Source organism: Mustela erminea, chromosome 4 (assembly GCF_009829155.1).
Source record: "Mustela erminea isolate mMusErm1 chromosome 4, mMusErm1.Pri, whole genome shotgun sequence".
Classification (NCBI taxonomy): Eukaryota; Metazoa; Chordata; class Mammalia; order Carnivora; family Mustelidae; genus Mustela; species Mustela erminea.
The window spans coordinates 46007864-46027874 of NC_045617.1; the positions used below are offsets into that span (position 1 = coordinate 46007864).

At 39.6% G+C, this 20011-nt stretch overlaps 1 protein-coding gene across 12 annotated transcripts in view; it reads left to right on the forward strand.

Moving 5' to 3' along the window:
- SNAP91 (synaptosome associated protein 91) overlaps window positions 1–8741 on the forward strand; it is a 144287-nt gene extending 135546 nt beyond the window's left edge. For all 12 annotated transcript variants that reach the window (XM_032339157.1, XM_032339155.1, XM_032339156.1 and 9 more), the window contains 4 exons: window positions 144–227; window positions 867–971; window positions 5223–5325; window positions 7333–8741. In XM_032339157.1, coding sequence (XP_032195048.1) covers window positions 144–227; window positions 867–971; window positions 5223–5315 — 282 coding nt within the window. In that variant the 3' untranslated portion in view covers window positions 5316–5325; window positions 7333–8741. The remainder of the gene's footprint in view (window positions 1–143; window positions 228–866; window positions 972–5222; window positions 5326–7332) is intronic.
- The last annotated feature ends 11270 nt before the right edge of the window (window positions 8742–20011 follow it).

Here is a 20011-nt window from a genome sequence, read left to right on the forward strand (position 1 = left end):
TCTTTACATAGCCACACATATTTAAAGGGGCATGCATTTTTAAATTATATTCTGTCATTTTAAAACCAAATTATGTTGGTTCTTTTTGTTTGTTTTTGGTTGTGTGTGTGTGTGTGTGTGTGTTTTGTGGGTTTTTTTGGTAGCAAGGAGCTGTACCTCCAGCCACTTCGGTTCCTCCTGTTGCCGGGGCCCCATCTGTTGGACAGCCTGGAGCAGGGTTTGGAATGGTGAGTGACAACCTGCGCTAGAAATTGTAACTGATGTTTCTGAGGCCTTTGCCAAATCCCAGATTAACAAATACAGCTACATAATTCCTTCCCAAATGCAGTAATGTAAAATTTAAAAAATAAAGTCGTCTATGTTAGACATTAAGAAGCCTACACATTACCTGGTAAAGTCAGCTATAAAATACTTAAATTCTGTCATCAAAATGATTTCTGTAGTATATAGTTTTCTCATTTTTGGAGTAGTATTTACCAAACACATTCTTAGCTCAATCATCAAAATCAACTCTTAATCACTATTCTAAAACTTTTCTTTTATCACTTTTATCACTAACAAATTTTAGAATCAGTTTCCATAAATAAACAAGGTTTAACCTCCTCAGAATCATGCTCACAGAAGACAAATAATCACCAGCAAAGCATGGTTGGAAGAAGGCTGATAGGTGGTCAGCCAGACTTCTACTGTACCTCGGTGATTCTCTGCCATCTGTCAGCCTCACGGCACCCATTGTTCAAAATTACAAGTTACACTTTCTCACAGACCTGCCTTCCTCACAAATTTTCAGAAACATCAAAGACTTCAGCGTCCGGGCATTCCCACAGTGGATTCCACTCATGCTGTGAACCGCTCTTCCTTTGCAGCCTCCTGCTGGGACAGGCATGCCCATGATGCCTCAGCAGCCAGTCATGTTTGCCCAGCCCATGATGAGGCCACCCTTCGGAGCCGCGGCTGTACCGGGCACACAGGTCAGTTTTTTAATGTCCTTAAAATAATAACTTTATAAGTATAAAACTGCCATGTGGCAAACTGTTTCAAAATGTTTTTACCTGATAGAATCCTCCTATCTGTTACTTCAGAAGGAAGGGGGGAACATGGAAGACAGATTACCAATAGTGTGAGGTTCAGAGGAAAATGAGAGAATGAGCAAAACTCATTCTCCTAAGTCCCTCCATCCTTCTCCTACTTAATTCAGAATAGTTCCTGAGGACAGCTAGACTTTTGAAGTATCTGTGCATTCAGTCCAGAGAAATGAGTACTTCTGATCCATAGTTTTATCATGTGTTCCCAGAACCTTGTAGCCAAACTCGTTTAGGGACACCATCCTCCAGGCTGCCCGCTGGGCCCAAGAACTGTGAAGCTAACAGCAACGAGTTTGCCAAACGGCAGAGTCTAAGGGAGCATTCCCTATAAGACTCTGCGCACCTCAGATACCGGCCGCAAGTCTGGGAGTACCGAGGGCGACCCCTTCACTTCAGACCAGCTGCCTACGGATTTGGAGGCTCTCAGTAGCCTACAACAACTTACAGAACTCAGGAAGGCATGAAGTTTATTACAGTTGTATTAGCGTGAAAGGACATAAACTGCATCTAGCCAAAAGAAGAGCGGTGCAGGGTGAAGTCTGGAACTGGAGGGTTCCAAGCAGGAAAGTTCTTTGTCTTCGAGGATGTGTTACTCACCTGGCACCCATGCGTAACAATACAGATGCAGCGTTGCCAACCCAGGAAACTCACCTGCACTTCAGCGTGCAGAGTTTTTATTGACGTTTCCTTATGGAGGAATGATTGAATTTTGCCCTTGTGGTTGAACTCAACCTCCAGCTCCCCAGGGTCACTCTGAGTCAGGCTGATACCACTTGGCCCCAAGATCTACCACTCTCATTACATTGTTGGTCTTTCTGGTGGGCTAGTCCCCACCCTGAGGCCTCTTGTTAGCGTAAACCATCAGGTGGTTCCAGGAACCCACCCTGAGTGACAAAGACATTCCTACCACTCAGGAAGTTCTGAGGGTTTAGAGGTTACCTACCAAGATCCAGGACAAAGGACAAACTTTTCTTTAGATGAGGCTGAATTTCTTACTACCAAAATGGTGAAACACACATTTTGTTGAACTGTTTTGCTGCTGATAGTGATAGTCATGCCCTTGAGTAACCAGTTCTTGATTCCTCTTGTAAATTGCCTAGCCAATAACTGTTTTAAGGTGGAGGTGTAGGTAGAACCAAAGGGGTGTTTACCATAAGAAACTGACATGGATGGAGTCAAAACACTGTGTTATGACTTTACTAGGACCATGCCCAGCAAACCAAAACAAAAAACTCAAATATATTACAATGGTATCAGTAAATGGTTTTACTTCTGAAATATTTTTTGTAAAGATTTATTTTTTTATTTTGAGAGGGGAGGGGCGGGGAGGGGTAGAGGGAAAGAATCTCAGACTCCCTGCTGCGCAGGACTCGATCTCACAACCCAGAGATCGTGATCTGAGTGGAAATCAAGAGTCTGCTTCTCCACTGACTGAGCCACCCAGGGACCCACTTCTGTGGTATTTTTTACTTACCAAATGGGTGTTTATATTGTTATCTATAGGATTCCTACTTTAAACTTTCTGAGTTTTGCTACCTTTAATCATCTCCAAAATCTGTTGTCTGCCTTTTCCCAAATCTTACTTTGGCTTCTTTACATTAACCCTTCGAAAGCCACAGTGACCAGAAGAGACAATGGTAGGTGTTCAAAGAGATAGATTTAGAATGTGACAAACGCTAGCCTTCAAGGCTATACTCAAAGCACTGGCTTCATGAGAAATTTTCTAGTCTCCTCTGAGACTAATGAACTCTGCCTTATAGTGTTTCTGAGGAGGGTGAGGAAGGTTTGGGGGATAATTGTGGGGGTTAAATTTAATCTAGATATACTTAAAATCCTAAGGATCTCATTTATTATGAATGTTTCCTTGATGGTTAAATAAATCTATGATTAGGGGCACCTGGGTGGCTCAGTGGGTTAAAGCCTCTGCCTTCCACTCAGGTCATGATCCCAGGGTCCTGGGATCGAACCCCACATTGGGCTCTCTGCTCAGTGGGGAGCCTGCTTCCCTCTCTTTCTCTCTCTTTCTCTCTCTCTCTCTGCCTACTTGTGATCTCTCTCTGTCAAATAAATAAAATCTTTTAAAAAAAATAAATAAATCTATGATTATTTAACAGCTTTTTGAAAAAAGGCTGGACATTTCTATTTTTATTAACTTAGAAGAATAATATTAAGGTTTTCAAAATCTTACTATATTTTTTACGCTAAAAGCTTTAGAAATTAATTAACACAATTTTATTAAAGTAGCTATTTTCCTTGCATGATATCAGTGTTATGTAGCATCAGTTTACTTAATTCAAAGAATGAAAATGAAACATAGATAATATGATGAAAACAGGGTGTTAAATATTTAATTGAATTTATCGTGATTTAGGAAGTGGTATGCCGTATTTATAAAAGTTTTAGATTACATGGGGCGCCTGGGTGGCTCAGTCAGTTAAGCATTTGACTCTTGTTTTGGGTTCAGGTCTTGATCTCAGGGTTGTGAGATCAAACTCTGTGTCGGGTCGGACTCCACACTGGGGATGGAGCCTGCTTAAGATTCTCTATTGCCCTCTCTCTTTGTCCCTCCCTCCCTCTCTAAACAAACCAAAACAAAACAAAAAAGCTTAGAGTTTTGTATTTCCTATATTAGAGAAGCAGCAGAGGTGATTATACTAAATAGTAAAATAAATAGGATTCTATAACTTCAGAATACAAAATACTGTTGTACTGTTTACCATTACTGATGCCTGGACTAGTCCACTGCATCTCAGTTGATTGGTATCATCCTTAATGATGTTGTCATCTCACCAAATGATTAATGATGAATCAACTCTTAAGTTTCTTTTTTTTAAAGATTTCATTTATTTATTTGTCAGAGAGAGGAGGGGAGCACGAGCAGGGGGAGTAGCAGACAGAGGGAGAAGCAGTCTCCTCGCTGAGCAGGGAGTCCAGTGTGGGGTCCCAGGACCCTGGGATCATGGCAGAGGCAGACACTTAACAGACTGAGCCACCCAGGCATCCCTCAACTCTTTAGTTTCTTACCTTCCAAACCACTTTAACCCTTGCATTTATTTTTTCTGATCTTTCTATAAAGAATGATTCCTATTTTTAAAAACGGAAATTTGATTGATAGGTAGTACAGTCAGTCAGTAGTTTCTGGACCTGGAGACAAATCTAAAAATCTTTATTTCTCGAGCTCTGTTTGTTGACCCAATAAAAACGTACATTGCAACCCTCATAATCCCAGATTTCTGGGATTTCTATAAGGTATAAGCATAGGAGAGGAATAGATGCAAAAGATCTGTGTCAGTTATTACTCTATACAGATCACATGACCTTTTTCAAGCCATCATTGCCTAACACTCTTGCAGAAGCCTGCTTCGAAAGCTTATGTCTGTCACACAATGAAATAATTTAAGTATTAATTAAACAGAAACAAGGTAAGTTAATTCTTTGCTGCTTTTGCTAGCAAGTGTAATATAGCTCTTTGCTATAACATTTAGTAATTAGTCTTCTCTGTGAGCTGGACAGGGAATATTGGAATTTAGTGACATTCACACCTGGGAAACTCTTTTCCATTTGAAACAAACAGTGCCTCCAAACTTGACCAGTTTTCACTTAAAACACTTCACGTAAAATTCACTATATTTAGCTAATAATTTAAAGTAATTTCTTAAGTGACTTTGTGCAAGTTATTTTCTTTCACAAGTTTTGCCCTCAAACTCACTCTAGTTTTAAGGAAGAGTCATTAAAATTTCTTTATTGGTTTAATAGTACTAATAACTCAAAAATGCTTTTGTGTAGAGCAATTGATTGTTGTGTTATTGTACTCTATATTCATAATATCTGAATGTGACTAGTTTGATACATCGTCCCTAACTCGTCTCCATATGGTTGTGCTTGAGTCCTCAAATTTTACTTCGGCTAGATCTGATGTCAAAGAATTTCAAGAAAGCCAAAGATCATTTAAAGTGTACTTTATGAAACCAAAATTAAACAGCACTGTCGCTGAGTAGAACAAAGTAGATTTTGTAAACCTTTAGCCATCTCATCTTCTGCATGTTTGTTTTCTGTGGTATGTGCTCTGCCTAATGCTTACCTGTCTCTCTGTTTGATTTCTGTTTCTGCTGTCTTGGGCTGGCTTTTCTGCACTAGCTTTCTCCAAGCCCTACACCTGCCACTCAGAGTCCCAAGAAACCTCCAGCAAAGGACCCATTAGCGGATCTTAACATCAAGGATTTCTTGTAAACAATTTAAGGTATCTAATATTGAGCTTTTCCTGGGGGCTTGTTATAATGACATTGCAATGCTTAGCTTTTTCAGGTATGGTATTTGTACTTCTATGCTTTGAACACATGTATGTAATAAAAATTTGAGTTGTTTATGCTTTTTAAATCAGTACTAAAAGCCATCAATGAATTATCAATAAATTTTTAAAAATCTTGATTAATTTATAAAACTAAGAGGGAGAAAAGCCTCCAAGTTGTTCTAAGAAGCACAAACATTTTACTGATAAAGCAAAAAGTTGCCCAAGCTGATCGGTAAATTAGGAAATTACCACTGTATTACCTGATGACAGGAATTTATGGAAAGCTAACATCTATTACACTGCATTTAGAAACCATCTAAGAATAAATTTGGCTGTAAAACTGTATTTTTTTATTTGTTTATCCTTACTTGGCCTCATCAAATAAAGCTCAGATTGTTATGCTTTGCAACTTCTGCACTCAAGCAGAAGTTTTAAATTTCTAACATTCAAGCAGAGTTTTAAATTTCTAACATTCTAGTTCGAAATTTCTAATATGATTTATGACATGACTAATAATGGATTTATGGAAGGAAACTGATAAAGGAAAATAGTTTACTACTAACTCCAGCCCCTAACACAGTGGGTAGATTCTGAACAAGTATGTGCAGAAAGTAGATAAGCAGCAGTAATGCAGCTTTTCCTTCACATGGTACTTTTCATACCCACTTCCTCGTCATGAGCTCCTTCATTCTTCTCAATGGGAACTCAAGCTCTGTGACATAAACTAGCCAGATAGTTCTTGTCTCCTTTTCACAGCTAAAGGATCTGATCCTTGGCATTGAGTGCTTTGCTCAACGTCACATATAGAAGGGAGGAGTAAGACGGTCAAAGTTTTGGGACCACTGTCCAATATAATTTTTTAATAATTTTTTATTTTTTATTAACATATAATGTTAATAAATAAATATATTGCCTGGGGCAATATAATTTTTATTATGCATCTTACAACCTATATATATGTGTGTGTGTATACACACACACACACACATATATATTTTTTAACTTTCTGTAATGTGTACTAAGATTTTTGTGGATTCCTACTTGATGATTTTTTTTTCTTATACAAGGTTAATGAGTTTTTCATTTTGAGGTTCTGACATCTCAGTCAAGTAATTCCTCCTTGTGCCTGACTTTTCTATTCCCTTTTGGGTCCGACTGGCCTGGTATAGGCATAAGTGAGACAGGGAGCTCTTCTTAGGTATTACAGGTTCAGAACTGACTAACGGTGCTACCAGGAGCAGCCCTTTCTCCACCTCTAGCTCAGTGAATACCACTCTCATCTGTGCCCAGAGCTCTGATAAGTGCTTGACATAGAGATGCTTGAGATGGCTCCTGCCCTCCGAGGTTCCCAGTCAAAAGAGAGACACAGACTCATTTATGAAAAAGAGTTCCCCACATGGCTACGCCTTCACCCCAGGCAGATTCCCTGGCAGAGAGGACTGGTGAGGCAGCGACTGGTGTTCCTGGGGACGGAGGAGGAGCCGTGATGTTTACAAAGGCGTGGAGTCTCCCGTGTCATCCCCCTCCTTCTCTTCTGTTACTTGTTCAGTTGTTGAGTGACTCACTGAACACCGTAACTGAAAACAAAAAAAGCCAAAAATACTGAAAATTGCTGCCACCGCATTTCCAGCCCTGCCCTTTTTAAAAGGTGAACTGTTCTTGTTTAATAGTAGATGTCTCACTCCTGAGATTTCTAGTAATATCCATACTTCAAAATTTCGCTGATAGAATTTTTATCTAAAATAAACTGTACGTTAAGAGTTTTCCTAAAAATTTCTTCCCAGCTGAAACTTTAAGCAGAGAATCGTGACAAGTATATAAATGTGCATTTGTTATAAAGAAACCTTTTGCATGCAGACTCTTCGTAGTCATTATGAGGTAAAATGGCAAGCAAGGTAGAATGTTTGAGGAATGTGTAATGTTGTTTTCTAATTCAAGCGCTTTTTATCTTTACAGCTGCAATTTTTGTGACTGAATAGGAAAAAAAATAATGAGTTTGGAGACTTCAAGTAAAATTGATGCTCAGAGTTTCAAAGTGAGCCACCGGTACCAAACCCAATGCTTACTCGTAACTTCTCTTCCAAAACGTGTAGCACAGCTGTGAAAGTGAACATTAGGAATGTGTACTACCTTAGCTGTTATCCCTACTCTCAAAACTGTAGTGTATTTGGGTTATTTGTGTGTTGTACGATGTAAAAACAATGAATGGATGTTTCTGATGCCTTTAGTGCTTTTCTGGACCTCGCCCATGGACGGATGACGCAGCTGTTGTGTGGTGAGCCATTCGGAAAGATGTGTCTGTGTTTTTGAGGGTTTTGATGTACATATGACTTTTGGACAAACCTAAACTCTTCCCATAAATTCTCTTTTTCTCTGTATCTCTGTTACAAACATAGTGTGATAATATCAAATAGTAAGGAAAACACTCTTAAATATACAAAACTTTTTCGGTGTGGAGTACATTTTTCCAATCACAGGAACTTCAACTGTTGTGAGAAATGTTTATTTTTGTGGCACTGTATATGTTCAGAAATTTTGTTTTAAAAAAATATATAAGGGTTAATGTCCATCATAAATATTTCTCCTTGAATCTACCTTATCAAGAATGAAAAAAATCATATGGAAAGAATTCCATATTTAATCACTACTATATTAAAATGTATATTTTGATTATATTTGACAGGTTTTGCATCTAAATTGACCTATTTATTCATTCTTGATTAAATGCACTGAAAAGCAAAGGGTCCGTTTCTATCCCGTCCGTGAAAATGCAATTACAGATGTGCTATTCAAATGATGATGAAGGCACCCCAAGGTATTTGTGTAATTTAAAGATTACTGCAAATATTTTTGTTTTATTGTGGGTTTTATGTACATCTGTTAATTTAGTATTTCTTTGTGTGTTCTGTAGACTAGTGTTCTTCCATCCCTCAACTGAGCTCAAAGTAGGTTTTGTTGTACCATTGTGATTAGAATTTAAACTAATTCAGAGAATTGTATCCTTTACTGTACATACTGTATTCTTTAATTTTTAATTTGTTGTCATACTGTCTGTGCTGATGGCTTGGCTTAAGATTTTGATGCATAAATGAGGTCACTGTTGATCAGTGTTGCTAGTGGCTTGGCAGCTCTTTGTAAAAGCATATTGGGTTGGAAAGGTGTTTGCCTATTTTTCAAATTATTTAATAGATGTATGGTACCATTTAAAAGTGGTTGTATCTGAATTTACTGTGGGGATAACATACACTGTAATGGGGAAAAATTACCTAAAACCAATTTCAAAATGGCATTTCTTTCTATTTCAGTTTAAAAACCCAGTGCATGTACGCCCTCTGAGATGCAATAAACACCTTGAACAAAGAAAATGCAAACATAATCTTTCTCTTTTCGGTTATTTTTTAGAGAAAATGTCTGTTTCAAATGACACACAGCATATACAAAATATTGAAAACTTAGAAACAGTCACAGTGAGAAATGCTGTTCATGCCAACGCCGTTCTGATTATTTTCTAACAAATTAAAAACAAGGGGGGAGAAAAGAACATTTTAATCAGCTGTCTTTAAACTTGGGACTCGGTGGCTGCCGTCATATTTCAAAAAAGAAAAGGATAAACTTTCTTTTAAATTCTGCAAGCCTTATAATAGTTTTCTAAGAATTCTCCATTAAAGCTGAAGAATTCCAAGACTTGATAGTTTACAGACACACTTGTCTGCCCATAAACTCGGACGCAAAAATCTAGAAACCTGGCTGACTTTATGCCCATAACTCAATTGTGACAATGACTCAAAAGGTAGTCTGCTCCCAAAGAGAAGTGTTTCTCAGCCACAGGCATATCCTTATTTCTAAAACTTTCTTGCCCTTATCTAACTAGGATTTGTATCTCGAGAACTAACTTTCAGAAGCTAGTATCTGGTTATGTATTATGATTTTTGTAGATTACATTTTGGTCATATACTACCCTGTATGCATTTGTGATAGAAATGTGTTTGAGACGTTAAGTAGTTTTCAGTTTAATAGTGGATTTTTAATCAGCTTTTTCTCTTCATTGAATGGCCCACAGGGTATAAATTCCTAATAGGTGAAACTGCAAGAGCACTGTTTTTAAATCGGACGCGCGAGCCTCGGTGGCAGTGAGGTTCTTGGTGGCCCTTGTACAGTTGTCATATAGATGAGATGCTGAATGAGTTGCTCTGGGTGCTTAAAAAATGAATCTGAATTATTTTCAACATGGGTCCAGGTTAGCCACGATGTCCTTCTGCATGTGAGCCTGCCTTTCTTGCCTCACCTCTTCACGTATGAGGCTGTGGGCACGTGCACGTGGTTTGTGCATGAGGCTGTGGGCATGTGCACACGGTTCTCTACATTGCCACACCAGTCCTGAGGCAAGGGGACACCAAGCACTTAGCTGGCTCTCACAGGGCCCTCTGCCTGACATGACCTCCCCAACTCCAGCAGTCCAGCTCAATCGCACGTGTCTGTCATGACTCCTCATCCCACTCTTATCAGCCCTTAAGGCACTTAACATACCATCTTATAATCATCTGTGACTGTGGCATCTGCTCTGGCCACTTGTGAGCTCAAAGGCAGGAAACATTGCCAGTTCACATCCTCAGGGACTAGCACTTCCATGGGGACTGGATGAGTGTCTGCAGGATGAATACCAGTAGTTCTGAGAGGTGTCCCTTACCTGGACACTGCCGAGCTAGTACCATATTTCTATCTACTGAAGAATAACTCTCCTATGGACATTTATTGTCAAATGTTAGTAGAGTTTTAATAGTTGTCAGCTCATTCTAGTAGAACTAACATCCATTAAAAAGTCTTGGGCTGAAGATATTGAGTCACTTTTTATTTGGTATAATGATAACAAGTGATTCTACCATATTAAAATGTCTCCTTTGTTCTCTTTATTGTTATTTGTTATACTTAAAAAAGAAGAAAAAGAAGAAGAAGAAAGGCCAAAGACTTTTTCAGAGGAGTCATGGGGTTTGCAAGAGGAGGAAAGGAGTACACATAAAAAGAAATGGAAAGTCACAGAAAGATAAATTGTGTGAAAGCCTCCTTCTGCCTCTTAGGTAGATACCTTTAATAATATTGCCCCATATTTTTATTGGTGGAAGAGGGGCATGCTCTGCCAGCAGTGATGATCATAGTGTTTCTTGTGTGGAAGAAATAAATAGGAAGTCCTACTTATTTCAAAATAAAAATCAGTGTCATCTTGGTAGAGAAGTCACATTGGTCTGTTTTCAAGGCAACAGGTTTTGTGGTAGTTTCTTGTGGATCCTCTTGGGCTTTAAGAAAAATTCAGTTTCAGCCTTGCTGACAGAAGAGTTCACTACCGCACGCATTATCTGGATCCCCTCTGTGAGAGGAAACGTGAGGGAGCCGTGTTGGGGAGTTAGTGACGAGGTCATTAACCGGAACTAAACCCTCCGAACTGCAGCCCTGCATCATCTGAGTTCATTTCCGTGCATGTGTGTCCAAACAATTCTGAAGCCTAAAGGGATTCTGGAATGGACTCCGTAGTAGGTAACTCTGCATCTCCTTTACAAACTCTGGTTTCACTGCACCTTTGCACTTTTTATTGAGGCCCTCCAAAAGCTCTCATTTATGTGGATTTTCTGTGTCAATGCTTCTGATGTTAGAAATTAAAATACAGAAACCTTCAAATGTCTTTAATTCATTTAAAAATAAAAATATGAAGGGCCACTTGGGTGGCTCCATCCGTTGAGCATCTGACTCTTGAATTCGGCTCAGGTCATGATCTCAGGGTCGTGAGACTGACCCTCCATCGGGCTCCACACTAACCAGTGAGTCAACTTCAGATTCTCTCTCCTCTGTGGCCCCACCTCCCATTTGCACACTCTTGTCCCGATCAAAACTAAAAAACTGCAACTCACAATTCAACACAGAGTGGGAGAAGAGTGTGTCAGCTGGGAAAGGGTGTCCAGACAGGGCACAACACCCATCAGAGTTCCACTCAGTCTCTTACAGACTCCTTCTTAGAGTTTCCAATACCTGATGATACTTTTTAAGAACCTAAATGGAAGTTGCTGACATCATAAATGCTTTATAATGGAGTTAAGTCTGTTTACCTGGAGATCAAAAAGTTTAATAAATATACTTTGTTTGACAATGATTTCAAAAAAAAAAAACAAAAACAAAAACAAAAAACTATTTAGTGATGACTGGAGATGGAAGATACTGTCGAAGTTAAGTATAACCAGAAGGAACACGACATGGGCAGGTGGTAGCCATCAGGGCTGTGAGAGTGAGATAATTTTGATTAATCACCTATGGCTGCGAGAGACCTGAGCCTGAAACGGAAGCCAGGCCTGCAGACGGCAGCACCCAGAAGGGTCAGGACACAGAAGGGTCCTACCCAGCCAGGCGAGGGGGAGATAATCATCTTTTCATGATGGTGTTCTCTGCTGTTAGCCAAGTCTTGAGTACTAGATTCATCTCCACACACCCAAACATCCCCATGGTTCATTGCTGTCTTTCAGAGAACATCTCTGGGGTAAGTCAATTAATTGCATAATTTATAATTGTCTTAGTAAAACCTAAACAAGAAGTAAACTTTACAGCCTGAAAAGACTTATAAGTATATCCCAAGGGAATTTGGATTTTTTTTTAAAGATTTTATTTATTTGACAGAGAGAAATTACAAGTACACTGAGAGGCAGGCAGAGAGAGAGAGAGAGAAGGAAGCAGGCTCCCTGCTGAGCAGAGAGCCAGATGCGGGACTCGATCCCAGGGCCCTGAGATCATGACCTGAGCCGAAGGCAGCGGCTTAACCCACTGAGCCACCCAGGCGCCCCTGGAATTTTTTTTTAAAACTCTCTGCTATTTCGGGCCACCTGGATTTGGCACTCTGTTGAAAATGGGAAATGGAGCTGTGACCATGTATGCAATATTTTAAATGTAAATTAAGGGCCAGATTTTTAGGACACCTATCCCTTCTCAAGGAAAAACAAAACCGTGGCTTCAAAGCCAAATTAAAAGGACCATTTAGGGGCACCTGGGTGGCTCAGTGGGTTAAAGCCTCTGCCTTCAGCTCAGGTCATGATCCTGGGGTTCTGGGATGGAGCCCTGCATCAGGCTCTCTGCTCAGCAGGGAGTCTGCTTCCCCCTCTCTCTCTGTCTGCCTCTTTGTGATCTCTGTTAAATAAGTAAATAAAATCTTAAAAAATAAAATAAAAATAAAAGAACCATTTAGTTTTTAGAACAGAGACAAAGGTGTGGTTGCTATGTGATTGACTTCAGAGTAAAATATAGTCAAATGGCTTACTGGGTGGCTATGTGTTAACTAAGGGTTAGTTCACTAAGAAAACCACGTGTTTGTTTCATAACTCTCTTGGCATTGCATTCTTTGTGTATGGATGTCATCAACCTTACTGATAGTCTACAAAAATGTTAAACATACATGTCTAAAAGTGAAGTCATTAATCTTTTTCCTCAAGCCTAGTTTTTCTGTCCTGCTTGCTGGTCTCACCATCTCCCTAGTCTCCCAAGTCTTCACTTCCGTGACATGACACCCTTGATTCTCTCCGGCCTTGATTCTCTCCTGCCTCTCCTGAGCATTCTGCTCTCAGAGAGTCTCCCCCCTTGCCCTCTCCTGCCATTCCCACTACCACTTACTTAGCACAGCAGCTCCAGCGGCCTCTTCCCTGGGCTCTTTGTCTCCAGTCTAATCCCCACCCAAACCCACCTGAATCCAGCCTTAAAGGTACTGCCAGGTTTCCTTCACAGAATACCCGTCTGATCACATTTCTCTAACTTAAAAACCTGCATCAATTCCTGGTCAACTAAGTTAAAGTCAAAACTCTCTAACATTGCATTCAAGTCCAGAAATCTTTTCAAAGGTTCTAAGTCTAGCTTGGTAACCTCATTTCTTGCCATTCCTCACCAGTAGGAGGTGCTAATCTCCTATAGCAACAATCCTTAAATACTCACTTTGCCTCAACACACCACTTCCATACATTTGCACAGGCTGTTTCCCTTCCCATGAGTGCCCTCCTCTCCCTGCAAATCCCCACTGATAGGTTGGCAAACTTCAACTTATCCTTCAAAACCCAACTTATGTGTCACATACTCTAAGAAACCTTTCTTGTTTCATATGTGCCTACCCTGAGAGAGTCAATCCTTTTAAATGTGTTCCTTCGGCACCTTATACTAAAACCTTTTCCACACTACTTTTTAAAATATATGTCTGACTTCCTTAGAATGTTATGAATTCTTTGAGGAAGGGTAGAATCTAGGACTTCACTCTATATCCTATGTGCCTAAGGTTGGACTCAGTAAAAGATTGTTGAATTATATTAAATTGATCTAACCTACATTGTGAAGTGGATTATAAATAAAAATTATATAGTTTCTGATTTTCAGGAAGTATGTAAACTTGGATTTTGTCACAGATTGTAAAAGGATCGCGTATGTTCGAGTTTGGGAAATTTGACTCATTTCTTACCATCATAAAACAGTATTATAACAATGTTATTGCTAAAATGTATTTCCACTTTATAAAAATACTGAAAAGAATACTATCTATGTATCCGATAGCTTATGACCACTTTTTTTTCCTCCCAAAGATTTTATCTACTTGACAGAGAGAGAGCACAAGCAGAGGGAGCGACGGGCCGAGGGAGAAGGAGAAGCAGACTCTCCACAGAGCAGGGAGCCCGATGTGGAGCTTCATCCCAGCACCTCAGATCATGATCTGAGCTGAAGGCAGATGCTCAACCAACAGAGCCACCCAGGCACCCCTACCACCACTTTCATTACCGGAATCCTTGTGGTAGCTTACAGAACATGTATAAAGGCAGGTAAAGCGGAGGAAACATTTAACCTGTAAGAGAAAGACCCACATCCTCGTTATGCGCAAAGGGAGAGCTGTGGAAGGTGGAGGAACGATTCCTTTAGGAAACGCGTTGATGACCGTGATCATCAGTGCTTTATCCAATATAAATCTCTGGGCCTCACTCTGGGGGATTCCAGGGTAAATCTTAGGGAGGCCATGGAAACACGCTTTTTTTTTTTTTTTTTTTTTTTTAATTTCCAGCATAACAGTATTCATTATTTTTGCACCACACCCCGTGCTCCATGCAATCCGTGCCCTCTAGAATACCCACCACCTGGTACCCCAACCTCCCACCCCCCGTCCCTTCAAAACCCTCAGATTGTTTTTCAGAGTCCATAGTCTCTCATGGTTCACCTCCCCTTCCAATTTCCCCCAACTCCCTTCTCCACTCTAAGTCCCCATGTCCTCCATGCTATTTGTTATGCTCCACAAATAAGTGAAACCATATGATAATTGACTCTCTCTGCTTGACTTATTTCACTCAGCATAATCTCTTCCAGTCCCGTCCATGTTGATACAAAAGTTGGGTATTCATCCTTTCTGATGGAGGCATAATACTCTATCCCCAGGGGTACAGGTCTGTGAATCACCAGGTTTACACACTGGAAACACGCTTTTTAAAATAATTCCCTAGAGCATTCCAATGAGCAGCCAAACTTGGAAACCACTAGGCTAAGGGAAACCACTGAAAACCCAGAGAGCCACTGGAATCACAGTGAGTAGCTCTGTTTAAAAGTTACAAATGATTCCAGAGAATTTTAGAAAAGAGAAACTTTCTCAAGACTTCAAACTAGGAAAGCCACAAAGAGTATTTTGTTTCGTCTCCTCTAAAAATTGAGACATTTAGTTACCACTCATAAAAAAGGTGGTCCGTGTTACATTATGATACAATAGTTTCCACCCAAAGCCAAGCTTTCATTTGAGGGTATGTGCAGGAGAGAGATGCCGCCATCTGTGGGCCTACAACCGCCCAGGACATCCTTGCGTGGAACCACATCAGTCACATGGCGGTCTACATGAAATGGCACCGCTGCCCATTTGGTGGGTACAGGAGTGTCCCTTAGTTTCCCGGGCCACAAAGAAAGCCCTTTAAAGTAAATGCTCTAAGTGCAGCAGCAAAATACTAAATTAAGGTCCCATCTCCAAAACAACATGCTTTTATTTTTAGGCAATTGCTTCATAAGATGGTACTTTTGTTTGGCAGTATAATCTTGGCACCAAGCCTACAGTGATTTTTAAAAGAAAGCATAAACAGTGAGTTTGTAGGTATTGCAAAGAAAAATCCTTGAAAAATTTGAAGCTGTGTCTTCTGAGATTGTTAGCTGCAAGTTTTTCTAACAGTAGATCCATTTAAAGTGGTTTTGAGGTGGAAAAAATTCACGTCTCCTCCCATATCTACTATGTACTAGCGCATTCTTTTCTTCTATACCCTGAGATTTATGTTGTTTCGTGATCGGGTATCTGAGTCATTAGCAATAGTTTAAGTAAACCAAAAATTGCGAAGTCTTGCCTTCTGCCAATTAATGGCAGGAGAAGGACTGGTAAGAGGAAGGCATTTAGAGCCCAGAAGGACTTCCCTTTACCAACCCGAAGCATCAGTACTGGATTACTTTCAGGAAATCCCTGAATTGCTTGCCTAGTTTATAAGCTCCTTGATGGGCAGTTTTTAGAAAAACGTTAGGTTGTTAGCTAAACCCCAGTAAGCTGGAAGCTTGGAAGTAACATAATGGGGGTGAGGAGCAGGGAGCACTAGCTTCAGAGAACACAAGGTACAATACCCTAACCCTCCCAGCACGTGTCCCCCACACAAACTCCCTGTCTGCTGGAGAGATGATTGTTGACCTCTGCTCATAGGAAATGCCAGCCTTTCTTTGACTTATATCAGAAAATTTCTATAATTCTATAAAATTAACTGTAACTATCAGCATATTATATTTGCTGACCTTATGCAAGGCAGTCTAGTGTAGTTAGACAATTAAAGGTATTTTATTCTCTATCCCGAATGTTTTCCATCACATCAGAGTCACTGTATCTCTCGGCTCTAGTGCAAAGTGCAGGTGCACCTTGGATGCAGCTGTAGGATGGATTCTGAACCTGCAGTAACACATTAACACTCATGATGCACAAATATTTAGCAGTGAAGGAGGTTGGGGGTTTGAGAAAAGATTTGGGAAAGATATTTTTCTTGATTTTTGAGATTAAAATTTCTTTTGAGTATAAAAATGGGTCAATTATGTAGATCGCTGATATTTCTCTTAAATAAGACTTTTTTTATTTTAAGATTTTATTTATTTACTTGGCAGAGAGACAGGCAGAAGGAGAAGGGGAAGATGGCTCCCTGCTGAGCAGAGAGCCCAACACAGGGCTCCATCCCAGGACCCTGGGATCATGACCTGGGTGGAAGGCAGAGGGTTAAACCACTGAGCCACCCAGGTGCCCCAAAAAACTTTTTTAAAACCTTTGTTAACAGGGCCTCTGGGTGGGTCAGTCGCTTAAGCATCAGAGTCTTGATTTGGCTCAGGTCATGATCTCAGGCTCCTGAGATAGAGCAAAAGTAGTTTCATACCACTCATTTTGGGCCTTGTATTTTTTTTTGTTATATTTTGGACACTTGAAATGACCCATAGAGGAAATTCGAGGTAGCAAATGTTAATTGCACAGCATATTACAAATTGCTGATGAAATTAAAAGTAAAATATATAGAAGAGTAAGTAAATGCGTGGTTATCAGGCTGAGCAAGAGTCTGGAGGAAGCTTCCAAGCTCTGTGTTCGGTTGTGGGAGCAGTTTCTGAAGTATTCCCTTTATCTGTGCCACTTGGGTGAAAGCGTACACACTTTTTCAGCTTATGAATCGATACATTCAGGATTTCAATGACATAAATTTGAATTTCAGTGTTAGTAAAACGTTTACCAGCACTGATGGGAATGTGATGGCCTCAGTTTGGTAAGACCAGGCTGGAAAGCAATCATGGCTCATATGATCACATGGACTGCCGTGTAGACTGAAGTAGATATGCTGAGTAGCCTGTTTGTCCCTACTTGATGAAAGTAAGTAGATTTTAAGATGTTACTGGAAAATTTTAAATACCACTCAAGCCAAAAGATTTCAGGGCCAATTTTGAAGCAGAGATGATCTGATTAAATGTTTATGTGGCAGATAGAGAGGGTGAGGATACTGTGGGTACCTGGCTCCTGTCTGTCTGTAGGTCATTTTATCAGAAACACACACAGGAGTCAGGAGGGAATATGGCAAATATCTGATTCCCTAATTGCCATGCTATGGTATTCCCATGATAAAATTCATTACAAATAAATATTACCATTATTTAAATACGTAGCTGTATCTTTAGTGCAATATACAGTTAAGACGGTGCCTCTAGCATTTTGGAGCCTCGCACAGAACGTGATGTCCTGAAAGAGGAAGCCTCGAGGTGTACTTGGTGATATTTTTCAGAACACCTCCTCGGCGCCAGGTACAAGCACTTGAGCTAATGATGGTCAAAGTGGTGAAAAAGTGGTTGGTTGCCTTGAGCTGCTGTTCACAACCTTTGCCTAGTTCCTCAGCGGCCTGCTGTGTTTGTGAGGTTTCCTCCGTCTGGCACAAGGTACAACTTCAGGCTTTTGTCTGGACACCTGTTGTAGACTGACTGTGCCCCCCCCATCTCATAGCGCCAATGTAAAGCTATTTGGAAATGGGGTCTTAGCAAGGGAATTGGGGTTAGATGAGGTCATGAAGGTGGAGCCATTATAATGGGATTATTCCCTTATAAGAAGAGACACCAAAGAGCTCGTTTTGCATTCTCTCTGAATGTTCACAAAGAAGAGGTCACCTGAGTCCACAGCAAGATGGTACCCAACAAAGCTTTAGTTGTTTATGCCCCCCAGTCCATGGTATTTTCTTATGGCAGCCCAAGCTAAGACAATGCCTTACCTGGAGGGAAAGCAAACTAGCCTAGATTTGGATTACAAGATAAATTGGCCACCATGCTCTAGACACTTGAACGAATCAAACTGAATCAAACTGCCAGTACCAAACCTAGAAAGTAGTGTGCAAGGAACTTTCCTCCCTAGGCTTTATTTATAAGTAGAAAAGAAAACCTTCAAAGAGGGTTTTCCCCTCAGTTAATAGTGAATCAATAGTCACGAATCCCCAAAACACTGATCTCATCTGATGAGAACATGATTTCACAATCAATTAGACCAGATCTCCTAAGTATCTTTGAACCTTATGATCAGGGCATTAGAGAAAAAGCAATTCCAGCTTTTTCTAAAAAATCAATTTATTAGAAGTATTCTTCCATTAATTAATTGGAGATGTTTACTAAATAAAAGTAAAACTGTTTTTTAAGCCTTGGCAGGTAATCTTTAAAATCAATAGCCAAAATATATTTAATTGTTACAGTGACACCGCCACATAAAAGAATATATGATCCTGTGGGGCACCTAGGTGGCTCAGTGGGTTAAAGCCTCTGCCTTCAGCTCAGGTCATGATCCCAGGGCCCTGGGATCAAGCCTGACATCAGGCTCTCTGCTGAGCAGGGAGCCTGCTTCCTCCTCTCTCTGACTGCCTCTCTGCCTACTTGTAATCTCTGTCAACTAAATAAATAAAAAAAAACTTTAAAAAAAAAAAAAAGAATATATGATCCTATTTCCAGGCCATTTCTAGCTAGAGATTCACATCTCTTTAATGCTCAGTGCTTGGTTCAATTGCCTTACCCCAATATTCTTAATTAAGGATCATAGTTCATTTTTGATAAGAGCAAATACCCAATTTGCTACCCAAAGGTCAAAGAATTATGAGTGACTGAAATGTGGAAATTGGGATAAAATGCAAGATAATGTAATTTTTGCAGAATGTAACAAACTGGACTAATAATTTAAACTAAAACAGTAAGTTATATTCCTGAATTAATTTTAATAACTAACCGATATTTAAGCAGTGAAGTTCTTATTACTGGACAACCACTTGAAGGGAATGTCATGGAGGGAAGTTAAAAATCTAAGTTTTGGAGTTAAGCTAAATGATCTTTATGGTTTCTTCTAATCCTGAGATTCTTTCTATGAAAAAAGACTTTCAAAGTATCCTTTGATCTACAAATAAAAAAGCTAATGATTTGTCTGGAACTCTGATCCTGGCCACATATGCATTTAAGTCTTTTTTTTTTTCTTTTTTCAAAAAGAACATTTGGGATTTAAATAAGCACATCAAAAAAGAAAAAAAAAATCTTGTCTCTTCTGCCCACATATTTATCCATTTGAGCAAGAAAAAAAAAACATGTAAGATGAAATACATTATTTGCCTAAAAAAATCACATTTTAAGTTTTAGTTGTTCTGTAAATACTATAGTTATTTGAATTCAAATCACTGATAAGTTTCTTTGACAGAAACTCACTATAGACCTTTATACCCAAAAGACATCATGAGTATGCATGAGTGTATTTCTTTAGCTACGTGAAGTCAATTTCTATTTCAGATCTGAGAAGTGTTAACAGGAAAAGTATGCAAAGTAACACTTTCTGAGTAAGGTAGTGTGCTTTGGTGGTCCTAAAGAGGTCACATAAGATTCATGATTCACTTGGAAAAGAAGAGAGAATGACAAAATAAAATAAACCCCTGCAAATAAAATAGGTTAAATTTTATATTTTCAGAAAGCACAACGATTTTAAGGAAATCATATGTATTCAGAATTTAAGTGTAGGCTCCAAACTGTTAATACCAAGCATCCTAAGTTATTCTGAACTTATGCAAATCCCAAGAATTATTTTCTAAGGGTC